Source organism: Mirounga leonina, unplaced genomic scaffold (genome assembly GCF_011800145.1).
Source record: "Mirounga leonina isolate KUSES-001 unplaced genomic scaffold, KU_Mleo_1.0 Mir_127, whole genome shotgun sequence".
In the NCBI taxonomy this organism is placed as follows: domain Eukaryota; kingdom Metazoa; phylum Chordata; class Mammalia; order Carnivora; family Phocidae; genus Mirounga; species Mirounga leonina.
Window position 1 is genome coordinate 78,870,217 of NW_023270316.1, and position 23,701 is coordinate 78,893,917.

Here is a 23,701-nt window from a genome sequence, read left to right on the forward strand (position 1 = left end):
CAGACTCCCACTGAGCAGGAAGCCCGACATGGGGCTTGTCCCAGGACCCGGAGATCATGACCTGAGCCAAGGGCAGAGGCTTAATTGACTTAGCTACCCAGGCGCCCCTCCCTTGTCCATTTTTAAATTGAGTTATTTAGTTAGTTAAAGAATCTAGATTCTTTTTTTTTTTTAATTTTTGAATTGTAAGAGTCGTGTATATATTATAAATACATAAAACAAATCCCTTGGCAGATGTATGATTTTCAAATATTTTCTACCATTCTGTGAATTGACTTTTTACTTTATTGATAATGGCCTATGAAACAGAAATTTTTAATTTTTTTCTTTTGTTGTTTGTGCTTCTGATATAAGATGGCTTTGCATAACCCAAGGTCAGAAAGGTTTTTTTAGAAATAGACTTTTTTAGAGCAATTTTAGATTCATAGTAATATTGAGCAGAAGGTACAGAGATTTCCTATCCTCCCTTCCCCCACACATGCACAGTCTCCCATTATCAATATCCCCCCCCAGAGTTGTGCATTTGTTATCATTAATGAACCTTCAAGTGACACGTCATTGTCACTCAAAGTCCATGGTTTAAATTAGAATTCACTCTTGGTGTTCTGTGGGTTTTGACAAATGTATAATGACATGTATCCACCATCACAGTACCATACTGAGTAGTTTCACTGCCCTAAAAATCCTCTTTGTTCCACCTATTCATCCCTGCCTCTCCCCAAACCCTTGTCAGCCACTGATCATTTACTGTCTCAGTAGTTTCTCCTTTTCCAGAATGTCATGTAATTGGAATAATATAGTATGTGGCCTTTTCAGATTGACTTTCACTTAGTAATATGCACTGAAGATTCCATATCTCTTCATTGCTTGATAGCTTATTTCTTTATTATCACTGAATAATAGTCTGTTGTCTGGATGACAGTTTACTTATCTATTCATCTATCAGAGGACATCTTGGTTGCTTCTAAGTTTTGTCAGTTATGACTATACAGCTGTGTGCAGGTTTTTGTGTTGACACAAATATTTAACTCCTTTAGGTAAATACCCAGGAACATAATTGCTGGATCATATGTAAGAGTAGGTTTAGTTTTTTAAGAAACTGCCAAACTGTCCTCCAAAGTGGCTGCAGCATTTTGTGCTCCCACTGGCAGTGAATGAGTGTTTTCAGCTCCACATCCTTGGTAGCATTTGGTGTTGTCAATGTTCAGATTTTGGCCAATCTGGTAGGTGTGTAGTGGTATCTTATTGTTGTTTTAATTTGCATTTCCCTGATGACATATGATGTGGAGCATCTTTTCGTGTGCTTATTGCCATCTGTATATCTTTGGTGAGGTGTCTGTTAAGGTCTTTGGCCCATTTTTTAACCAGGTTGTTTGTTTTCTTATTGTGGAACTTTAAGAGTTCTTTGTGTATTTTGTATAATAGTCTTTTTCCAGAAATATCTTTTGCAAATATATTCTACTAATGTTTGGCTTATTCTGTTAATATTGTCCTTCACAGAGCAGAACTTTTTAATTTTAATGAAATTCAGCTTATTGGTTCTTTCCATCATGGATCTTGACTTTGGTATTATATCTAAAAAGTCATTGTCAAATCTGTGGTCATCTAGATTTTCCTCTATATTCTAGGAATTTTAGTTTTGTGTTTTACATTTAGGTCTGTGACCATTTTGAGTTAATTTTTGTGAAGGGTGTAAGGTCTGTGTCTAGATTCTTTTTTTTTTTTGCTTTGGATGTCCATTTGTTCAGGCACTATTTGTTGAAAAGACTGTCTTTATTCTGTTGTATTACCTTTGCTCCTTTATCAAAGATTATTGGACTTCATTTATGTAGATCTGTTTCTGGTCTCTTTATTCTGTTCCTTTGATCTAGTTTGTCCATTGTTTTCTCCAGTACCCACTGTCTTGATTATTGTAGCTTCATAGTAAGTTAGATAGTGTCAGGACTGTGACTTTGTTCTTGTTCTTAAGGCCACAAAAATTTAATCTTATATTTTATTCTAAGAGTTTTACGGTTTTTAGCCCATACAGTTAGGTTGGTCATATATTAGGTCTATCATCATTTTAAGTTAGTTTTTGTATATGGTATAAGGTGGAGATCCAACTTCATTTTTTTGCATGTTGAATATCCTGTTGTTTCTGTACCATTTGTTGAAAAAGATATTTTCCAATTGAATTGTCTTGTCCCTGCCATCCCCCACTCTGTGTAAAATTACCCAACTGTAAATGTGACAGTTTCTGGCTTCTCAATTCTATTCCATTGGTCTTTATGTCTGTTACTATGCCAGTGCCACACTGTCTTGATTATTATAGCTTTGTAGTAAGTTTTGAAATCAGGAAGTGTGTGTCCTCCAACTTTGTTCTTTTTCTTTTTTTTTTTGAAGATTATTTTGTCTTCTCTCCCTTACATTTCCATATGAAATTTAGAATTAGTTTATCAATTTCTGCAGAAAAGGCAGCTGGGATTTTGATAGATGTTGTATTGAATCAGTAGATCAGTTTGGGGAGTATTGCCATGTTAACAGTGTTAAATTTTCTGATCCATGAACATGGGATATCCTTCCATTTATTTAGATCTTTAATTCCTTCCAACAATGTTTTATAATTTTCAGAGTAGAGGTTTTGGAATTCTTTTGTTAAATTTATTCCTGATGTTTTATTCTTTTTAATTCAATTGTAAATGGAGTTGATTTTAAAATTATTTTCATATTCATTGCTAGTGTATAGAAATACATTTTTAATGTTAATCTTGTACCATGTAATGTTGCTGAATTTACCATGTACCATGTAATGTTGCTGAATTTACTGGCTCAAATAGTATTTTTAGTGGATTAAAAAAAATTTTTATATACATGGTGTCATCTGCAAACCATTATCTTTATTAAGGACTTATTATATGTAGGTTTTATATGTGTAAAAGGTAATTTATGAAAGTATCCTCCAAAAAAAAAAAAAAAAAAAAAAGCATGCTCCACCTCAGGCGTGGGTGGAGCAATGTATATAGCTCCTGGGATTTGGTAGATGTTAGAATCACCCCCTGGCCCAGTGAGCTAATTACTTACTGAATGTACCCCAGTCTCACTTTGTTGATGGAGACTGAGACGAAATCTACCTGTTTTCATTCTGTTTCAGATCAATGCTGTCCAAAGAAAGTGTCCCTGGTCCCATGATCCTCTGTCATATCATCATCCCAGTTTAAAAATGGCCTCTACCATCCTGGATGGTCTGATCTCTGTCTCCTTCTCAAAACTTTTCTGTGCTATTTTATTAGAGCTGCTCTCACAAGCTGTTTCCTTCTGCCTTGGCATCTCTTCACATGGACTTTCTCTGCCTGGATACCTTCTCACAGTCTAGCATGTAGTAATAGATGCTTAACAAATATATATTATTTAATTAGTGAGGTAAGGTGATTTGATTCCAAAGTATTATTTTAGTTCTTGGCTGTTTGTTTATGCTGCTAAGATTATTTAGCTAGGAGTTCACCTGGTGTCCATAAATGCTTAAGGGTTTTGGCAATGCTAATCATAAATCACAGTATCATTTTGTAATAAGAACGTTTGGCAGGTATGTTTGGTATGTTGACTTTAATAATACTTCTTTTTTTAGTTTGGTTACACTGCCTTTTATTGATATTCTATTTTTGTGGATCTGATTTGGTTTTAGTAAAAAAAATTTCAACTCAGTCTCTTGGAGAAAGCTAACTGGATCATAAAATAGTAATGGGATATAGAAGCCTTCACCTAAATTAGGATTTCCAGTAAAGCCAACGTTACTATTTGCAGGCAAGGCTTGGGAAAACATTCAGGTGAGGTCAGTTCTCCTTTATTTCAAAGGACTTTTGGTTACTTGGACTAAATGCTGTCTGTAAGACTGGGCTCATTTGTTCTGTGTTGTGCCAGAAAGAGAAATAACAGTTTTTATTGTTAGAAAAACTCATAGTGACAGAGATAAATGTTTAAGAAGAAAAACTTGGCTTTCCCTTTGCCTCTGAAACTTGGTTTTACTAATGAGGTGGCTTAAAAAGAATATGGGAAGATGGAGAAATGAAAGTTTTTATTACTTTTGTAAAATGTTCATTGTTGCTACAAGATCTTCCTATATCAAAGTATTTATAAGTATAGGCTATGGTAATTTTCATACTCTCTCTCTGTTTGTTTGAGGATGATTTATAGTTATTGTATAACTCATTGTCTTTTTATTGTCCGTTACCACCACAAAATGATACCCTTACTAAAGGTGTTAGTAGATGAACAACTCATTTGCATTTGTAAGGACCAGTGTCTCTGAAGATGACTTTTCTCCCCTCGTGTTAAGATATATGTGCTTACTGATAATACTGTTTGTTGTTTGAGACCTCAAGACTTGTTGTTCGGGACAGAAGACTTAGTAGGATTTATCCAGTGACAGTCAGTAGCAGGGTGCATTCATTTCTGTCCTTCTGGCTCTTAGCCCAGTGTGTTTCTCTCTGGTCATGCAGTTATAAAATAGGGCAGGTGGTACATTTATATGCTTTTGAGTTCTTAGAAGTTTCTGAGCTTTCCTAAGCAGAGAATTTTAGAGCTAGATAGGAACATTGTGAAACGGACAGTAGAGAATAGAGAGTTAATTCTTCGCTGTTCTGAAGTGCAGTTGAATTTACATCTAGCTGCAGCTGATTTTCCAGAGGATTAAGATAGCGTTGAACTTAGAAGACTGGTTGGGTTTTTGCACTTCAGAATTTGAACTCTTGCTAAGAGGGGAGTGGGCTTGTATTTGATACAATGACAAATATTGTACTATAATTTGTGGTTTTTGAATTTGGTGAAAATATGGGAAGGTAAAGTAAGATTAGATGTGGATGACAGATTTTTAAAAAGACATAGGATTATTAAAAGACAAAGCTCTGGATGGCTGTTTTCCTGAATTCTTTATTTGGTTACAAATGAATTATTCTGATACAAAATATAAATTACTTGAGTTCAGTACTTATTGTAGATAAATGTTTAAAGCCATAGGCCAAGAAAATTCTTGATTTAAAATCTGATTCAGATTTTGGTGAATGCTAGCTATTTAACTAGTATCAACCTGTTGTGAGTTGTAGGTCTCCTAAAATCTGATAGGTGTAAAATAGGTGTATAACTAATAAATGATTAATTAGTAAATAATCACTTCATTGTTAGACTTCTCTTTCATTGATAATACATTTGGATAAAAAAGATAAAGCAGTATAATGTGTAGATATTATGGCATGTTAATGTAGTAGGTAGTATAAATCAAAACTTTAAATCCTTTTTTTTTATTTTTTTTAAAGATTTTATTTATTTATTTGAGAGAGACAATGAGATCGAGAGAGCATGAGAGGGGATAGGGTCAGAGGGAGAAGCAGACTCCCCGCCGAGCAGGGAGCCCGATGCAGGGCTTGATCCCAGGACTCCAGGATCATGACCTGAGCCGAAGGCAGTCGCTTAACCAACTGAGCCACCCAGGCGCCCCTTAAATTCTTTTTAAAATGTTGTCTTAAGAATAGAAATGCTAGGGTACCTGGATGGCTCAGTTGGTTAAGCGTCTGACTCTTGGTTTCAGCTCAGGTCATGATCTTGTGGTTTTGGGAGCAAGCCCTGTGTTGGGCTCTGTACTCATCATGGAGTCAGTTTGCCCCTCTCCCTTGCCCTCTGCTCCTCCTCTCTCTCTCTCAAATAAATAAAATCTTTATTAAAAAAAAAAAGAATAGAAATACTGGATTTCTGAATTTTAGAGGTAGTCTTTTGTTTTTAAAGTAGTCTACATTATGAATTATCTGGGAAAGAAGTGGTATTTTGGGGTGTCTTATGCAAACATACAGATATAGTCAATTAATTCGCAGTACCAAATCAAAAATTGAATTACCCTGATTTTTTATATTTTGAATGTACACATGTGGTCCAGATCTATATATGACCGTTCTATTCACATTGTGATAGGCTTCTCACTTTTTTTTTTAATTGAAAAGTAATACTTGTATATTCATAGTAACAATATTTCAGGTAATACAGAAGAACCCTCATAGCCTTTTTTTTTTTTTTTGAAGAGTTTGTTTGTTTATTTACTTGAGAGAATGAGAGAAAGAACAAGAGCAGAGGAGATAGGGAGAGGCATACTCCCTGCCGAGCAGGAAGCCCAATGTGGGACTCCATCCCAGGACTCTGGAACTATGACCTGAGCCAAAGGCAGACGCTTAACTAACTGAGCCACCCAGGTGCCCCCTCATAGCTTCTTATGAAGGTAACCACATCAGCAGTTTCACAGCACAGTCTGCTAACTAAAACATGTATTTTTTTGTCTGAATAGCTTTGTTCTTAAAAATTTGTTCTATTCATTATTACACTGTTCTTTTGTTGCTTTTAATGTTTAAGTTTTTGTTAAAATGCTTTTGGGGTAGTTACATGTTCTTTCAATAGAAATATTATTTGTAATTAAGTTACATGGTTGTATCTTATTGTACCAACATGAGTATGTGTGCACTTTTACTATGCAAAAATGGTGGTGGTGGTTGTGCTGGGCTGACTTATAAGAAGGTAGTTAAGTCTGCAGTGTTGTAGATTAATTCTTCAAAGAACAATTAGGGTAACCTCTGAGCGAAGTGTGTTATAAATGAGTTTTCTAAAGAAGGCAAACAACAGGGGCGCCTGGGTGGCTCAGTCGTTAAGCGTTTGCCTTCGGCTCAGGTCGTGATCCCAGGGTCCTGGGATCGAGCCCCGCATAGGGCTCCCTGTCAGCGGGAAGCCTGCTTCTCCCTCTCCCACTCCGCCTGCTTGTGTTCCCTCTCTTGCTGTGTCTCTCTCTCTCTGTCAAATAAATAAATAAATAATCTTTAAAAAAAAAAAAAAGAAGGCGGCAAACAACATGTCAAGATAAAAAGTCCTTTTGAGGTTTGGAGTTGGAAAACAAAAAACTCACATGAACTTTAAAATAATTAGGGGACCGGGGTACCTGGATGGCTTAGTCGGTTAAGCGTCTGCCTTCAGCTCAGGTCATGGTCCTGGGGTGCTGGGATCAAGCCCCGCGTCAGGCTACCTGCTTAGCGGGGAGTCTGCTTCTCCCTCTCCCTCTGCTGCTCCCCTGCTTGTGTTCTCTCTCTCTCTCTCTGTCAAATAAATAAATAAATAAATAAGATCTTTAAAAAATAAAATAGGGGGAAAGTATTTTCTGATAGATGTCACATACAGAACTCACAGATCTCCATGTGATGTTAGCAAAATGTAAGGAATTAACATTTTAAAAATATACTTGTCAGCTTTTAGAAGAAATTTGGCCGTACATACTGGGCACTAGGGAAAGTATGTTTAAAACAGACCAGGATCAGGGAAGCTGAAACCAGGATTTAAAAAAATTAAAGATTTGAGGATTATTTTGAACCTGAAGTTTAGGTGAGCAATTGCAATTCATTCCATTTCATATCTGGAAAAAGCCCTCTCTTAAATGTATGTCTTTCCATTTTCTCTTCATAGAAATCCTTGCTATCCATAAGAATTTATGGAGCATACACTTTTTCTAAATACAAAAAGGGTAGACAAGAGAATTAAACAAGTATCTTGGTTTAGGTTTTGTTTTCTTTTGTAATACTTACTAATCTTTGAAGTGATCACCTTCCACTCACTGAAGAACACTGGCAACCCCTTGTTGAGTATAACCAGGAGCCTTAGTTAGGATGCAGGAGATTCCTCGCCTTCCCTTGGAATGAGATTTTCCATATTTCCAAGACATAAATATTACTCACTTTACTTTTGCCAGTATTCTCCCAATATTCTTCCTCTGTGCTTGAATTGTGTGGGGCTCTTGGGGGTTTTAGATTTTAGCTTTCTCTTGCAGGTACCAGCACCTGAAGTATTTGTCTTTCTTACTCTGAGAAAGAGCAGCTTGCACTTGCTCGCTGCCTTGGTGGCTGTATTAATAAGAAAATTGACAGATGGTCTGCTTCGAGACGGACCATTTTACTATGGTTATGTGAATCTGTCTCATATCCCACCTAATTTAAAAATAAATTTTTACCTGGGACACCTGGGTGGCTCAGTCGGTTAGGCATCTGCCTTCGGCTCAGGTCATGATCCCAGGACAGTCCCCCATCGGGCTTCTTGCTCAGCAGGGAGGCTGCTTCTCCCCTCTCCCTCTGCCTGCTGCTCCCCCTGCTTGTGCTCTCTCTCATCAATCAATCAATCATCAATAAATTTATACCTTTTGTAAGCATATGAAGTACTAATAAATTCTGTTATTTTTCTAGATGAAAATATTTAGTAAAATTATACACATACACTTTGTTAGATCTGGATGTCCAATAAAATAATAGTTTGTTACCATTTTACTATAAGATTGCAAACTCCTAAAAAATTTGAAGGAGATTGTCATGATTTTCTTTATGCAGGTGCTCAACACAGTACTGAGCATAAGTAATAAATATTTTTCATTACTGAACAGTATATATCAAAATCATTGCCTTTTAATTAATAAAATGGGACATTGAAATTTAAGGAAAATAGAACTGGAAAAAAAATAAGTGGAATATTTTTTATGAAGTACAAAGAATTTATTGCCTTACTCTTGGGTACTTTATTTCATATGCTTAAACCTTTTTTTATGCCCCAGACTTTTATTGTGGAAAATTTCAAAGATGTGCAAAAAATAAAATACCCAGCTTCATTAGCTCTGAGTTTTTGTTTCAATCTATGCTCTTCCATCCTCAGATAATTGTAAAGCAAATCCTAGACACCCTATGATTTCATCCACAAATACTTGTTTCTCTAAGATAAGCCTTCATTTTAGACAACATGTAAAAATACCTATTATTCAACCAGTATATTCTGAATGCAGAGCACATTAACAACATAAGATCAAAATGTGTGCCTAGTGAGAAAGTGAAATCATTTAAAAAACTATTAACACACTGAAAATTCTTAGCACTCATGGGCTGATTTTTTTTTCTCTTCAAAATCCAGGCTTACTTCGTTTTAACCGTTCCTCTTACAAGTCCTCTTGACTCTTTCCCTGCACCTCCACAAGGGGGCAGATAAAGGAAGAGAAAAGTGAAATTATGTGACTGACTTGAATTTCACTTTTATTCACCAATCAAATGGAGTTGCAGAACATTTTTGGAGCAATTTTTCCGAAATAAGCAAGCAGACTTCTCTTCTGAAACAACTCGTAGTCCCCTCCTTGCTCTTCAGAGACAAAATATTAGATATTTCAGAAGGGGGTTAAGTAATAATCTTTTAAAAAATGATTTCCAAAGCATTTTCATAGCCTTTAATGTTCTCTGTTAATGATTTGGGCTTTAATGAAAATACAGCATTTGAACTTGTGTCTAATTTTTGCAAGCTATAGTTTTGGATAACTATTTTTGAAATTTCTCATTGAGTGATTAGAATGTTGATGTATTTAGCTGGACATCTGATTAGCAGTGGAAGGGGCATAACTACTGTCTTCATGCACAGACAGCTTTCCCTTTTCTTAACCTCAGTTTCTACATCAGTGTCCTTGTGTGAATTATATTCATGGACACTTAAAAATATATTATGGTTATTTGAAGTATGGCAAAGATAGGATTCCATTTGAAGCATGTTTGATATTGAAACACTTGAACACCATAAAAGTTGATTTTTAGTCTGTGGGATTTTAAATGAATATCTATAGAGTTGTACATAAACTGATTATTTCTTTGTCTGGAATTGGTATTTGCATAATCTAATGTGTGGGAGTTTCTCTGCTTCACTATGATGTATATTTGCTCTTGTTCTTTTTTTGTTACCCAGTGAATATACTTCTTTGGGAAAAATACTATTTTTTCAAGTAGTCTTTTATGAGACTCACATTTTGTATATGTAGTTTTAGCTGTTAATAAGATATTGGGGGAAATGGGATAAATATTCAGAAATTGATTTTTCCTTTTTTGTATATATTTTGGCATCTGTTTTATATTCACATTTTTCATTTTGTTGCTACCATTAAGATCTCTGATTATCAAAGTTTTTATATCCCTGCAGCATGATACGTAATTCTGATGAAACTGTGATCTTATATTCCTGTAGCATTTTTTTTTTTTTTAGCACCTAATGCCTTTTATTCCTTAGCTTCATGCATGTAGCATATGTGAAGAGGCTTAAACTGTTTCCATTACATTCTTTCTGGATTGCTCCTGTTATATTTAGGATATACTTATACTTTAGACAAAGTAAGAATGTTATTGTTGTTGACCTTGACACTAGATAACTGGGCAGACATTATATAGCTATGTTTGAATCCTCACAAAATGTGCTGTTAAAGCCAACAGAGTCCTGGCGGGAGACTCTTCTGGATAGCAGAGTTATGGAGCTGTTCTTCACAGTAAGTCTTGCTTTTCATCTCTGGTGGTGAAGGCCAAGGAAGAGTGCCACTGAAAAGAGTACAATGTTTTGTATTTTTCTTAAGTAAAACAGGACAGATTGCTTTCTCCTCTGAAGCCTTCTCTTCTAACAAATACATCTGCTTAAATAGAAATTATCTAGAAATGTTCTTGCTAATTTATAAAAATGTTATGTAAGTATGAAGAGTTGAATGTCCTGGAGCCGAAGTTCTCAAACTTTTTGATCTGAAGACCCCTTTACATTCTTAAAAATTATTGACGACTCCGAAGAGCTTTTGTTTATGGGGTTATAGCTATTAATATTTACCGTATTAAAAATTCAAACTGAACACTTTAAAAAGTAATTAATTCATTTAAAAATAGCAATACGAGGGGGCACCTGGCTAGCTCGGTTGGTGGAGCATGCAACTCTTGATCTTAGGGTTGTGGGTTCAAGCCGCATGTTGGGTAGAGAGATTACTTGAAAATAAAATCTTTAAAAAAAAAATAGCAACACCAAACCATTACATATTAACATAAATAACATTTTAGTGAACAAATAGCTATAGGGAAGTTTCCTGAAAAGAGTGGCATTGTTTTATATTTTTGCAGAACTCAAATGTTATGCTTAATAGAAGACGGCCAGATTCTCAGATCTGCTTCTGCATCCAGTTGGTTGTAATATTATTACAGGTCAAGTAACCTTGAGGAGACTCCACTGTATACATGTATGACAGTGAGAATGGAAAGGGCAGATACTGTGTTAGTATTAGTATGAAAATAGTTTTGCCCTTATAGATAACCTGACATGATCTTAGGAATGTCTCAGGATCCCTGGACCACACTTTGAGAACTACTGTAGTATAGTAGTATACTTTTTTATGTACTAATTTATCAGTCATGGGTTAAGTTAGTGTTATTGAATAGCAATTTATTTCAATTGTAACTTTAAATAGTCCTGTTTATTATTTGCTAAATATCAAGAAGTAAGCAATATGTTCCTATGTTTGCTCATGAGGGTCCCCACTACAATAGTCCAAAGCTGGTGAAAAAAATGTGTGTATGGAGTGGGGAGGGATGCTGATTTGCTGTTAATAGTGCAAGCACACAAGTTAGTTAGATATAATGACTGGGGTAAAAGTCCAAATAAAGACCAATTAAGAAAAAAAGAAAGGAAGCCCTTTTACTTAATCCCAACCATTTTAGTTTCTTACCTTTTCATTTGTTAGAAAAACATTATTTACTATCCTTATAACTGCCTTCCTTTTCTGATGAAACCATTTAGAATATTGTAGTTTTGTGGTATATATTTTACAATACCTAGAATAAGGTTATTCATCCATGGTTATACATAAAAATCAAATAAAATAGAAATGTTCACAATAAACATTACCTTACATTTTATTCTTTAAATCAGAGAAATGATGTTAAAAACACTGTCCGTACGAAAGCGATAATTGTAAGTAAATTAAGAAATTCTGTTGCCTGCCACATCTGACAGAAATTGTTTTGATGCATATCCAAGTTCACTTCTTTGTGTTATTCATTTGACTGAAAGACGATCCCATTCCAGCAGTTTTTGAAAAGGTGAAAAACTTGCTGGCAGTACTGGAAACAGCTCCCCCAAATCTGAACAGCTGTCTAGACAAACTAGACAGCTGCTCCTGTCAGCTGTGAACCACCCCATGCAAATAGCTTCTGAAGTTGAAAGTTAACCCTTTTTACTGTGTTATTTTAACAGTTTTGTGTTTGTGGCCTATTGCTTTCATTGAGTTTTAATTTGTAATTTATTACAAAAATGACAGTGGCTAATCGTTTAATTTCATTCATTTATTTGCAGTTATGTGAATCCATTACCTAATAGAAAGCAGTTTTCTGTTGGATATCCTTATTTCTCTAGATTTGAGTAGGTAGACATAAATATACTATTGCATGAATTTAAGACTTTAAATGTGTTGGTCACATCTGAATTTAGGAATACTCTAGGTTTCATTCTGTCCCTCAGAAGTTTACAGATGTCTCAATTTTTCTTTCTTCCATAAGGTATTAGAAAAACCACTCTCATTAGTTTTTCCTCCTACCTTTTTGATTCTCCTTGACCTCATTTATGGTCTCTTATTTTCTCTGCTTACTGCAAAACTTGTTAGTGTTCTCTCTTAGTTCTCAACTTTGCTGACTGTGTACACTTTCCTTGGGCTCTCTCTTCCACACGTAGAACTTGAAGCGCCACTTCTGCACTGATGACTCCTAAATCTATATTCAGCACAGGCTGCTCCAGAGTTCCAGAGCCTTATAATCCAAGTGCTTACTCGATGTTTTAATTTGGATGGCCCACAGACATCTCAGATTCAGCATGTTCCAGTAGAATTTATCTTACTGACTTGCTTCTCTTTACTCCTTGTCTTGCTTCACCATCCACCTCCTTGGGTGTTCTGCTAGACTTTGCTTTTCCGTATCCCTCTGCTTTTCCTATTCAGGTGATAAATTCAGTTTTTAATTTGTATAATATAGTTCAGTTGCAGTAGAACTCCTTTGTAATGCTGACATTGGAAGAAGGGCAAGAATCTACTATATTATACAAGAATTAATCATTGGCTTATCATGAGTTTTATATGGTTCATATTTCAGAGAACATAAATTAAGTTTGAACAGTAGTACATGCAGGCTCTGAGGCAGTTTATTTTATTTTATTACATAATCAACATTAGCTATTTCGGTCATCATATATTTTGGGTCCTCTCTTCTCGACCAGGAATGAGCAACCATTTAGCTCTATAGGTAGAAAAGAAAACCTCTATTGTCCGGATTGCATTATATTCATTGGCAGAATGTACCCCTGGATAACATGTTTAAATGTTGATTAGGTAAAAAGGCATGATGAGAGAAATTTAGTTATAGATAAGGAATTTGAGAATGAGTTGTGTTCAGAAGTTCTTGAATTGGACAATGTAGATATATGAATTTGTGTATTATACTTTTAATTTACTATTTAAAATTTAAAATGTAATAGGGTGTATTTTGAGAAACATTTGTGTTATTCTAGACCAGGGGTTGGCAGACTTTTTCTGTAAGGCCAGGTAGTAAATATTTGGCTTTGCAGGTCATATGTTCTCTGAGGCAGCTGTTTAGCTCTGCCATTGTTGGACAGAAGCAGCCATGATGATACCTAAACAAATAAGCGTGGCAGTGTTCCTATAGAATTTTATTCACAGTTATTAAAATGTGAATTTTGCATAATTGTCTTATGTTTGAAATTAACATTTTTCTTTGATTTTGTTTTCCTCAACCCTGTAAAAATGTAAAAACCATCTGATAGGCCATACAAAATAAGCAGGAGGCCAGATTTGGCCATAGGCTATGATTTGCCAACCCCTGTTCTAGACCAAAGAGGGTGGAATATTTTAAACATGTCAGTAGATCAGTTAACTTTGTGACTCTTTAATATTTTAAATTTCTTACAGCCTTAAGAAGTTCGAGGTTTAAAGATTAATGAAATCAATCTGTGAATAAAGATTTGAGTGTCTGTTCACTGTGTCCCCAAAATGTACCTGTGAATACTTAAGAGAAATATGGTAACTTCAAGTCATTTATAAATGATTTGCAGAGTCAAAGTGAATGTAACTTGAAATAAATAGAGAACTAATGTTTAAAATTCTGTGACATTCAGAAAGCAAAGAGATTTGTGTAAGAAAAGAAGGGCTGGAGAAGTCAAATGCTTGTGGAAAGTAGAAAATGGTTGCTGTTAAATGTGGTTGGTGGATTAGGATAAAAAATTACCTGTAATTTCTTTCCTGAGTGTATTTTCCTGTTTAATTATGTCAGATCACAGAAATGAAACATCTTTTAAAATCTGAGAATATTAATAACACACTAAAACTAGGGAGCAGTATTTCAGGAGCATTTCCTTCATACAGCATACTGTGCACCAGATGTTTCACATCAGTATTGCATCATTGAAATAAGATTTAGATGAGGTTTAAAGTGGACTTAAATATAATTTAAATAAAATTTTAAAAATTTAGCCATTATTAATAGCAATGGTATAGGATAAAATGAAATTCAAACAAATTGTGGGCAATCTCAGAGTAATGAAAGAGTGTGCTTATATACTGGGTGAATGTTTAGGGCAATCTCAGAGTAATGAAAGAGTGTGCTTATATACTGGGTGAATGTTTAGGGATTGAAAGGTATATTGGTTTTCTAAGTGTGCAACTGTTTACTTCTGCTAAAGCAGCATCTATATACTCTTGATTGAACTTGTCTGCTAACTTTAGCAAGAAGCTGTAGCTAGGCATAGTTAGCATAATACAGATGACTGTCGTTGTTGCTGTTTTTAGAAGAAGCAGTATGTCTGACTGGCTGGCATCTGTTTCTCTCTTTGTCATAACATGCTGGAGACAGTTCAATTTTCAAAATGTAGGTAGCCCTCAGTTAAAAATTACTTGATAAGTATAAAATCATGGCTTATAATGTAAAGTGGACTGAAGGACAATTTTCAATTTTAGTTAAGTTCAAGAATTAATTTTCTAGAAATAACCAGCTACAGTGAATTTTTTCTCTTACCTCATTCGGCATGATAGACACGTGACCCTTACAAAAGAAGAATTTATTTTTATGGATTAGTAATTCTTTCTAACAGGTACATCGAAAAATCAGAGAAGATTCAGATATGGCACAAGATTCTCTTCAGTGCCTTGCCCAGTTAGCTTCTCTTCATGGACCTATCTTCCCCGATGAAGGATCACAAGTTGATTATCTAGCACACTTCATTGAGGGATTACTGAATACTATCAATGGGTAGGTATACTTACCTTCATAACTGAAAAAGGAACTTTCAGTTTTTTCTTTGTGTTTAACATTAGAAGAGAAAAACCAGTGATTTTTTTTTCCCTGTTTATATTCTGAAGTATAGTTATATGGGTAATTTGAAATTAATACACAGAGACATGCCTTTAAAAATGAATGGGTGATAATATTTGCATGTTTGGAAATGAGTTCTTGGGACTTTTCTTCTACTACCACTTAATAATACTCATTACTTGATTTGTAGAATTGAAATAGAAGATTCAGAAGCTGTGGGAATCTCCAGCATTATCAGCAACCTGATAACTGTGTTCCCACGAAATGTTTTAACTGCCATTCCAAATGAACTTTTCTCATCCTTTGTTAACTGCCTCACACACCTCACTTGTTCTTTTGGGCGAAGTGCTGCATTGGAAGAAGTGGTGAGTGCCTATTCTAAAATAAATTGTGTCCGTTCCGTTTTTTACAAGGCAATTTGCTGTGCCTCTGCAGCATTTCTCATGACAAGTAATTAAGCAAGTGCTAGCTATTGTTAAAATTGCATTTTTGTTTATATGTGCAAATTATTTGTAATCTGTGTTTAGAAACATTACTTTTAAAGTCTTGTGGATTAAAATCACTTTAATAGATTAAATTTATTGGTGTCAAGATTTTAATTTTGAGATAATTGAGTGTCTGTAGGAAATGGAATGAAGTGTCTATATTAAGAATTATGTTGCAAGCCCATTTTAACAATGAAAATTTTAAGTTTAAAAATTGCTAATATGGTAATTTTATATTTTTTGAGGATTAAAAAATTTGGACTTAACCTGGAAATTATATGAACATAATTTAGTTCAAATGTAATCATGCTGGTTTTGATTAGGCTGTATTCTTTAATTTTTTTGATGCTGTGATTTAATAGTATATCTTGGTAGAATTTAATTTTCTTTAAATCAAGATCAACTAAAGATGTTTTTTGGTACAAGTTGTCGATTGTATATTTTCCAAATATAAAATTTAATTTAGGAAACTAAAACTCCTTGACAACACAGCTGTGTTTATAACAGTTACTGTGAATAACTACATTAATCATGGGAAATAATTGATTTTTTCCTCTCTAGTGGTTCTTAAATTGTTGAAACTAATTTTTCTTTTTATGAATCAAAATGTGGGTTTTTTCCAAAGATCGTAAGTAAAAAGAATATTTGTAGATATGTTTGAATTTTATGTTAAATCCTAACTGAGTTGTTTTGTTGGGGGTCTGGCAACATCTGTGTGAGTTTTCGTATCCCTTTAGGGGTGTTCAGAAGATAGAGGACTCGAGAATGATTTATGTAGTTGTACACTTTAGTGGTTTGATGAGTAAAGGAACCAGGTCAGGCAGATATTTGTGTGTTGGAAAAAAATGTAAGTAGTAGAGGAATAGAAGCTTAAAGGCATCATATGTGAGATTTGAATTTCTCAGGGAAAAATTATGTTCTGAGCATGGAAACATGGGGAAATTCTAAGTATTTAAACTTGATTCAAACCCCTTTCAAATTATCACAAATTCTGAATCAAATCAGGTTTCATTTTACATGGTTTCATTGTGCTTTCCCCCACCTTGGTTTGTTTGTACTCTGTTCTAAACCAGGTAGATTAAACAGTATGTTGATCACGTATTTAGAAACACAGCTATTTTTTAGTTTCTGTTTGTGGGTTAAGGAAGTTCCTAAGCGGGGTGCCTGGGTGGCTCAGTCGTTGAGCATCTGCCTTCGGCTCAGGTCATGATCCCCGGGTCCTGGGATCGAGCCCCGCATCGGGCTCCCTGCTGAGTGGAGAGCCTGCTTCTCCCTCTACCTCTGCCTGCCACTACCCCTGCTTGTACTCTCTCTCTCCTGTCAAATAAATAAATAAAAATCTTAAAAAACAAAGAAGTTCCTAAGCACTTTATAGAAGAATTGCTGGAAGATATGTAACATTTTGGTTTGCAGATTTTAAGTTTAGAATTCATTTATTTTGACCAGGAGACTGACAACTTGGAAAACAATTTTTCTGTCAAGATTGATAGAGAAATTTTAGAATACAGAAAGCCTAGATACACTGTCAGAGTTGATGTATATTGTGCTTGTTTCACAAGAAGGTATGGTGTAGATATGATATACCTAATAGATTTCATTTAAGAAAAGTGTTATTTCTTTTCATTTGTTTTAATTAATTTAATTGATCTGTTTATGATGTTTAAAAATGGTTTTAAAAATAATTGGTTACCGGGGCACCTGGGTGGCTCAGTCGGTTAAGTGTCTGCCTTTGGCTCAGGTCATGATCCCTGGGTCCTGGGATTGAGCCCGACATCAGGTTCCCTGCTCAGTGGGGAGCCTGCTTCTCCTTCTCCCTCTGCTGCTCCCCCTGCTTGTGCTCTCTCTCACTCTGTCTCCTGCTCTCTGTCAAATAAATAAATACAATCCTAAAAAAAAAAAAATTGGTTACCTACCTCTGAAACTAATATACTGTATGTTAATTAATTGAATTTAAATTGAAAAAAATAATTGGTTACCTATTAAAAAAGGCAAAGGGGAAAGATTTGTCTAAAGCTTTGTATTACTCAGAGTATCCAGATAGGCGAGGTTTGGTGAAGTTGAGGGCTAAGAGGGAGGCCCCCTCAGGATGAGTTGCCAGAAGACTAAACAAATCCTCCTAAGTGTCATCTCAACCTCATGTGGTTTTCATTATATTTTGTGTGTGCTGGGGGAGGGGAGCCTGGGGAATGTGCAAATAATACCAAAGTACATGAACAAATCTAGCCAAACCAAGGTGGAAGTTCTAGGACACAGGTCACATCATCTTTTGTTTCCTTGGGCACCCAGTGATTGTAGTACTAGTACATAATACATAGTTGTCGACCTCAGATGGAAAAATATATTTAAAAAATCATTTTTTAAGTAAAAATAGAAAAATTGAGACATATTAAAAAAAACTGCTTTGAGAGTCAGCATGATACAGAAAGATCATGAACATTGGAAGGAGACAGTACTGTCATGAGCCAAGTAATTATAAACAACAGAACCTTGGACAAATTGCTTAACCTTTTTTGAGCACGTTGATATAAGTAGGATAATAATTCCTTCTAGTGTTCCATGGGGTGGATTAACTATATGGAAGTGCCTGTACAGTGCGCACAATAAAATGTGGAATAGTAATGGTAAAAATGAACCTTTAAATAATAGCACTTATTGAGAGCCTGTAATGTGTAAACTATTTTACCAAGGTAAGACAAGTTCTTGAATTTTGTGCAAACCAATAGTTTTAATACTACTTTTCTTCACAATTTTAATTTTGTGAAATGTTTTGTTTTTCTCTAATAGCGAAGGAGGTTTTTTTGCCCCCAATAGGAAAATAGATTCAGCATATACACTTCTGTGTTATTGTGAGAATATTTCTTCAAAACTGTATTTATTTAGGAATACATACAGATTGTCTCCTTTTTTAGAAGTTTATGTCTCCGATGGTAATTATATGGCTGTAGCAAGAAAAAAAATCTCCATGGGAAGAGAAGTTTGTGATACTAATGTGCATTTCATGAAACGTGTCTTTGCTTGGTGGCTTTAGCCTGTGTGTGAAGATAGTTATTTATGACTGCTCTTCAACTTGCAGTGAACTGAAAGTGCTCAAAAAGAGTAATTCCAATCTTCAGCCAAGTTGTTCTGTTGGCTGTTAAAATTTCCTGGTATTACTTGAGGCTTCCTGAAGCCAAGAATTTTTTCATTGCACCCCAGAAATCAGATACTGTCTATTCCTGGACTGAAGAGGTGAGAAAACTGTAGAGATGGAATCATTGCCTTAAAAATTAAAATTCTAACAAAATAATTGTTCACATTATATCAATTGTTTTATAAAATGTTTATAATATTAGTACATCCATTTAAATCGATTCAGTGAAATTTGAAGAGACTATGACTCGAACTCTATACTCTAGTTTGTTTCTTGGTTTCTTTTGTCAATAGAAAATTTTAAGTTCAGCCCCCAGTAGGTTCATCCGACAGGAGCCACATAACTTGTTCAGTTAATTGAGCAGAGCAGCCAAGCACGAAGCTTAAACCTTGAAGTGTATGTGTGTTTGGGTGTGCATGTATGTTTCGGGGTGGATATGTAAAGGAGGTGGTAGTAGGTGAACTTTGTAAAGAAGAAACTTTAATTGTAGCCTAAGCTCAAGACCAGCAGGACAAGGTAGTAAAGAGAAAAATACTTGATAAAGTTGTTAGGAAGTTCATTATAGAGTGTAACGTGGTAAAGTAACTTTGCATTTTGTTGGATGAGTGAGTACATGTGAAGTTCAGCATTCTTCATTCAGAATCTATTTTCTCTGGCTCAGTGGATAATTACTTTGTGGGGAAGAGACGTAGTGAAAAGGGAAGCATCAAAGCCAAATTATAAATTGAAATTGAGAAGTGGGAAGCATAATTTGGGACATTTCAGTGATAAGAGGGAAAGCTATTAACTCACTTTCTGGCATGGTGATGTCCATACAATATATACGTATAGTTGGCCTTGCCCCTAACTCACAAGAAGATGGGACTGTTTGAGAAGCCATGCTGACCTCCCCACCCCGTGGTTCTGATGGCCAGGAAAGAATAAATTGGTGATATAGTAGAGAGCAAGACAGCTGTCCAGCCCCATTATGTGCATTCATTTCATCTGCTTGAAGGAGTTTTTTTTAAAAAAAGATAATTAGATGAGGTGCATGAGTATTTCTTAAACCTTGCACATTTAAAGTATACTTCTTTTTATTTATTTATTTTTTTTTTTAAAGATTTTATTTATTTATTTGAGAGAGAGAATGAGAGAGAGAGCACATGAAAGGGGGGAGGGTCAGAGGGAGAAGCAGACTCCCTGCCGAGCAGGGAGCCCGATGCGGGACTCGATCCAGGGACCCCAGGATCATGACCTGAGCTGAAGGCAGTCGCCTAACCAACTGAGCCACCCAGGCGCCCTAAAGTATACTTCTTTTTAATATTAACAGCTTTACTTCCATTAGGGTATTTGTTAGAAAATTGGCTATTATTGTACCTTAAATAAAGATTCTTTTTTTTTTTTTTTAAGATTTTATTTATTTATTTGACAGCAAGAGAGGGAACACAAGCAGGGGGAGTGGGAGAGGGAGAAGCAGGCTTCCCGCGGAGCAGGGAGCCCAGCGCTGGGCTCGATCCCAGGACTCTGGGATCGCGACCTGAGCCGAAGGCAGACGCTTAATGACTGAGCCACCCAGGCGCCCCCCTTAAATAAAGATTCTTATTAAAGAAGTCTTTAAAAAATAATTTCACAGTTTCAGGGCACCTGGGTGGCTCAGTCGTTAAGCATCTGCCTTCAGCTCACTCAGGTCATGATCCCGGGGTCCTGGGATCAAGCCCTGCGTTGGGCTCCCTGCTCTGCAGGAAGCCTGCTTCTCCCTCTCCCACTCCCCCTGCTTGTGTTCCCTCTCTTGCTGTGTCTCTCTCTGTCAAATAAATAAATAAAATCTTTAAAAATAATAATAATTTCACTGCTTCATTTAATCCTGATTGGATCATAATTTTACCAATGCAGTGTTTTCCTGACTGTATATGAGTCACCTCCGGTTTTCTCAATTTGCTGTGCTAATCCTAGCACAGAACCAGTGTTCATGTTTTACAGAATTCTTGCACTTGAGGTGGAGTATAGTTGGTTGAGAATAAAGCTTACCTATTGTCATAACTGTTGTTCCATGTAGTATCCTTTGTATTGTTTAAAACAGTGTTATTAGCATTAGAAGCCTAACCAGATCTAATGTGCCAGGGGTTCAAAAATGAACACTAGAGTGAGATAGAAAAAAGGGATTGCCCTTCTACCCCTTGTAAGCCAGGCAAGTCCCTGAGATGTCGGCCCATGAGGATTATTGCTGGATTAATTCAATTCCATAAATATTTATTGACACCTACCATGTACCAGGCAGGGTGCTTGATGTATATACATTACTTAGCATTAAGAATTTGAAAATTCAGGTGCATTTCCAAAAGGAAGAAAATATATTAAGGAATTTGTAATGTTTAAAAACTCTGAAAATTGCAGCTCAGACTCTTGGTGTTTTTATGGGGGCAGATTCCCCCCCCCCGCCCCCCCAGTGATCTATCTATAGGATTCTTCTAACAGCTGCAAAACTTGTCCACTAAATCAATTTCTCTTGGGGTCTTTTAGAAGCCAGGAATACTGTCAGCTGCATAGGTATGCTGAAGTTAAATTAATTCTGTGCCTTTAGGGCTGGCTAAAAGAAAAAAAAAATAAAGAGAATGAATTAATCACTTTTGCATTTAGCATTCAAAGCCTTCTAAATTTTTAAGTAGAGTTCATGAAGTTTTATTTGTGACATTTCTGTGATTTTATCTATATTGCCTTATTTGCCTTAAATAATGCTACACCAGGAAAAAAATCTAAATTCTTCCAACCAGTGAATAACAGCATAAACTAATAAGAGTTCTTTGAGTCTTTAATCTTTCGTATGTCCTTTCTTATTAATGTTTTACACTGTGCACTACATATATTATTTGAACTGTCATGGGACTTGGGGGTTGTGCCAGTGCCTATAAATTTTAAACTTACTGTGAAATATTTCATTCATATAAAGTAAAAAATTTCATATATATAAAAGTTATAAAAAATAATAAAATGAACAATTGTATACCAAATTCCAGATTAAGAAATAGTATATCGATAGAACCTTTTTTAACCCTTACATTTAACTGGAGTTTTCTCCCCCCGTCTTTTATTGTAGGCATGTTTTGGTCTCATTAGTTATTTCTGCCAAATGATTTTTTCCTCATGTTTGCAAGGGAACACTGCGAGTGGTCAGTGTTCTTGGCACTTCTTCCCCATCCTCTATAATCTCTGATTGTTTAATTTATTTTCACTCCCAAGTCTTTGTAAAGACTAATACAGTAGCAGCAGCCTCAGACCAGAGATATGGAACGCAGAGTTAAACCAGGTTAAGGAACTTCTTAAAGATTATTCCTTAGAAATAAAACTTTCTGTGTGAGAATGAATTATCCATCTTCCTGCATTTTTTTATGCCTGAATCATATGCTTTTTTTTACTAACTCATGTAATTTATGTTTACATATGAAGAAAATACTGATGATCAAAGAATGAGCCTTTCAATTTCATGGACAATATTTGGAGTTCTCATGTTGGTTATTTGCTGTTCGTAGAAAAAAGATCTATTGTAGTAGGATGGATCATACTAAATATCTGATAGTAAGCATAGTCCTGTTATAGTTAGGAGTAGATTTGGAATTGTTTACGGCGTAACAATCAAATTTAGAACGACTCTAGCATGAGATGTATTTTCAATGCAAGAGTTCTTTTGAACTTTTACAATATTTCATATTAGGGTCACACACACACATACTTTATTATTTAGAACAATTTTAGATTCATAGCAAAATTGAATGAAAAATCAGAGTTCCCATATCCCATCCTTCCCCCCTGCCCCTACAAATGCAAACAGCCTCCCCTACTATCAACATCCCTCCACCAGTGTGGTAAACTATTTGTTACAGTTGATGAACCAGGACTGACACATCCTTATGCCACAAAGTCCATAGTTTACATTAGAATTCACGCTTGGTGTTACGTGTTCTGTGGATTTTAACGAATGTGCAATGATATGTATTCACCATCACAGTATCATAACAGGATAGTTTTGGGGCCTTAAAAATTTTTTGTGCTCCGCCTCCTTCCCCTACCCCTGGCAACCACTGATCTTTTTACTATCTCCATAGTTTGGGGGGTTTTTAAAAAGATTTTAATTATTTATTTGACAGACACAGAGAGAGAGCACAAGCAGGGGGAGCGGCAGGCAGAGGGAGAGGGAGAAGCAGGCTTCCCTCTGAGCAGGGAGCCCGATGCAAGGCTCGATCCCAGGACCCTGGGATCATGACCTGAGCTAAGGCAGCCATTTAACTGACTGAGCCACCCAGGCGCCCCTACTATCTCCATAGTTTTTGCCTTTTCCAGAATGTCATATAGTTGGAATCAAATAATAATGTTAGATTTTAATTTCTGAAATTGAATTCAGTGTCAAAAGGGGGGAGCAGATTCACATATACATATTTATTTTAGCTTCCTTTGGCAACATCTTCATAAATAAAATAACGACTTTTTTTTTTATATTCACATAGACATAAAAACAGATATTTTTCTATGGTTGAAGGGCTCCACATTCACTCCTTTATACACTTCTAAGTTAATTATGAGCGTTGAAATCTAAGTGCTGTTATCATAGTTTGATTACCTTTTCCACCCTCCATTCCCAAATGGAGTAAAGTGGGGTCAAGTAGTCTTATAAGCTCTAAGCCCCTCTCCAAAGCCTTTCTGGCAGCAGGCCTGACAATACTTAGGGCATGAGCACATAGTGTCTAGCTTGGACTCCTTCGTCATCTCTGTGCACGTGCTCTGGCTTGGCTGCTGGGTGTTGGCCAGTGTGGCCATGGAGAAGGGCCAAAGTATTGTGAAAAAGCACTTGGTTAGGTTTCAGTTCTCCGTGATTAGACTGAAAGATTTAGTTGCCAATTGTCATCAACCAAATTTCTCACACTTTG

General features: G+C 35.7%; 1 protein-coding gene across 5 annotated transcripts in view; it reads left to right on the forward strand.

Annotated features, from left to right (window-relative positions):
* Window positions 1–23,701, forward strand: part of XPO4 (exportin 4) — a 120,238-nt gene that overhangs the window by 61,321 nt on the left and 35,216 nt on the right. For all 5 annotated transcript variants that reach the window (XM_035003719.1, XM_035003718.1, XM_035003721.1 and 2 more), the window contains 3 exons: window positions 10,218–10,330; window positions 14,968–15,125; window positions 15,379–15,553. In XM_035003719.1, the coding sequence (XP_034859610.1) occupies window positions 10,218–10,330; window positions 14,968–15,125; window positions 15,379–15,553 (446 nt within the window). The remainder of the gene's footprint in view (window positions 1–10,217; window positions 10,331–14,967; window positions 15,126–15,378; window positions 15,554–23,701) is intronic.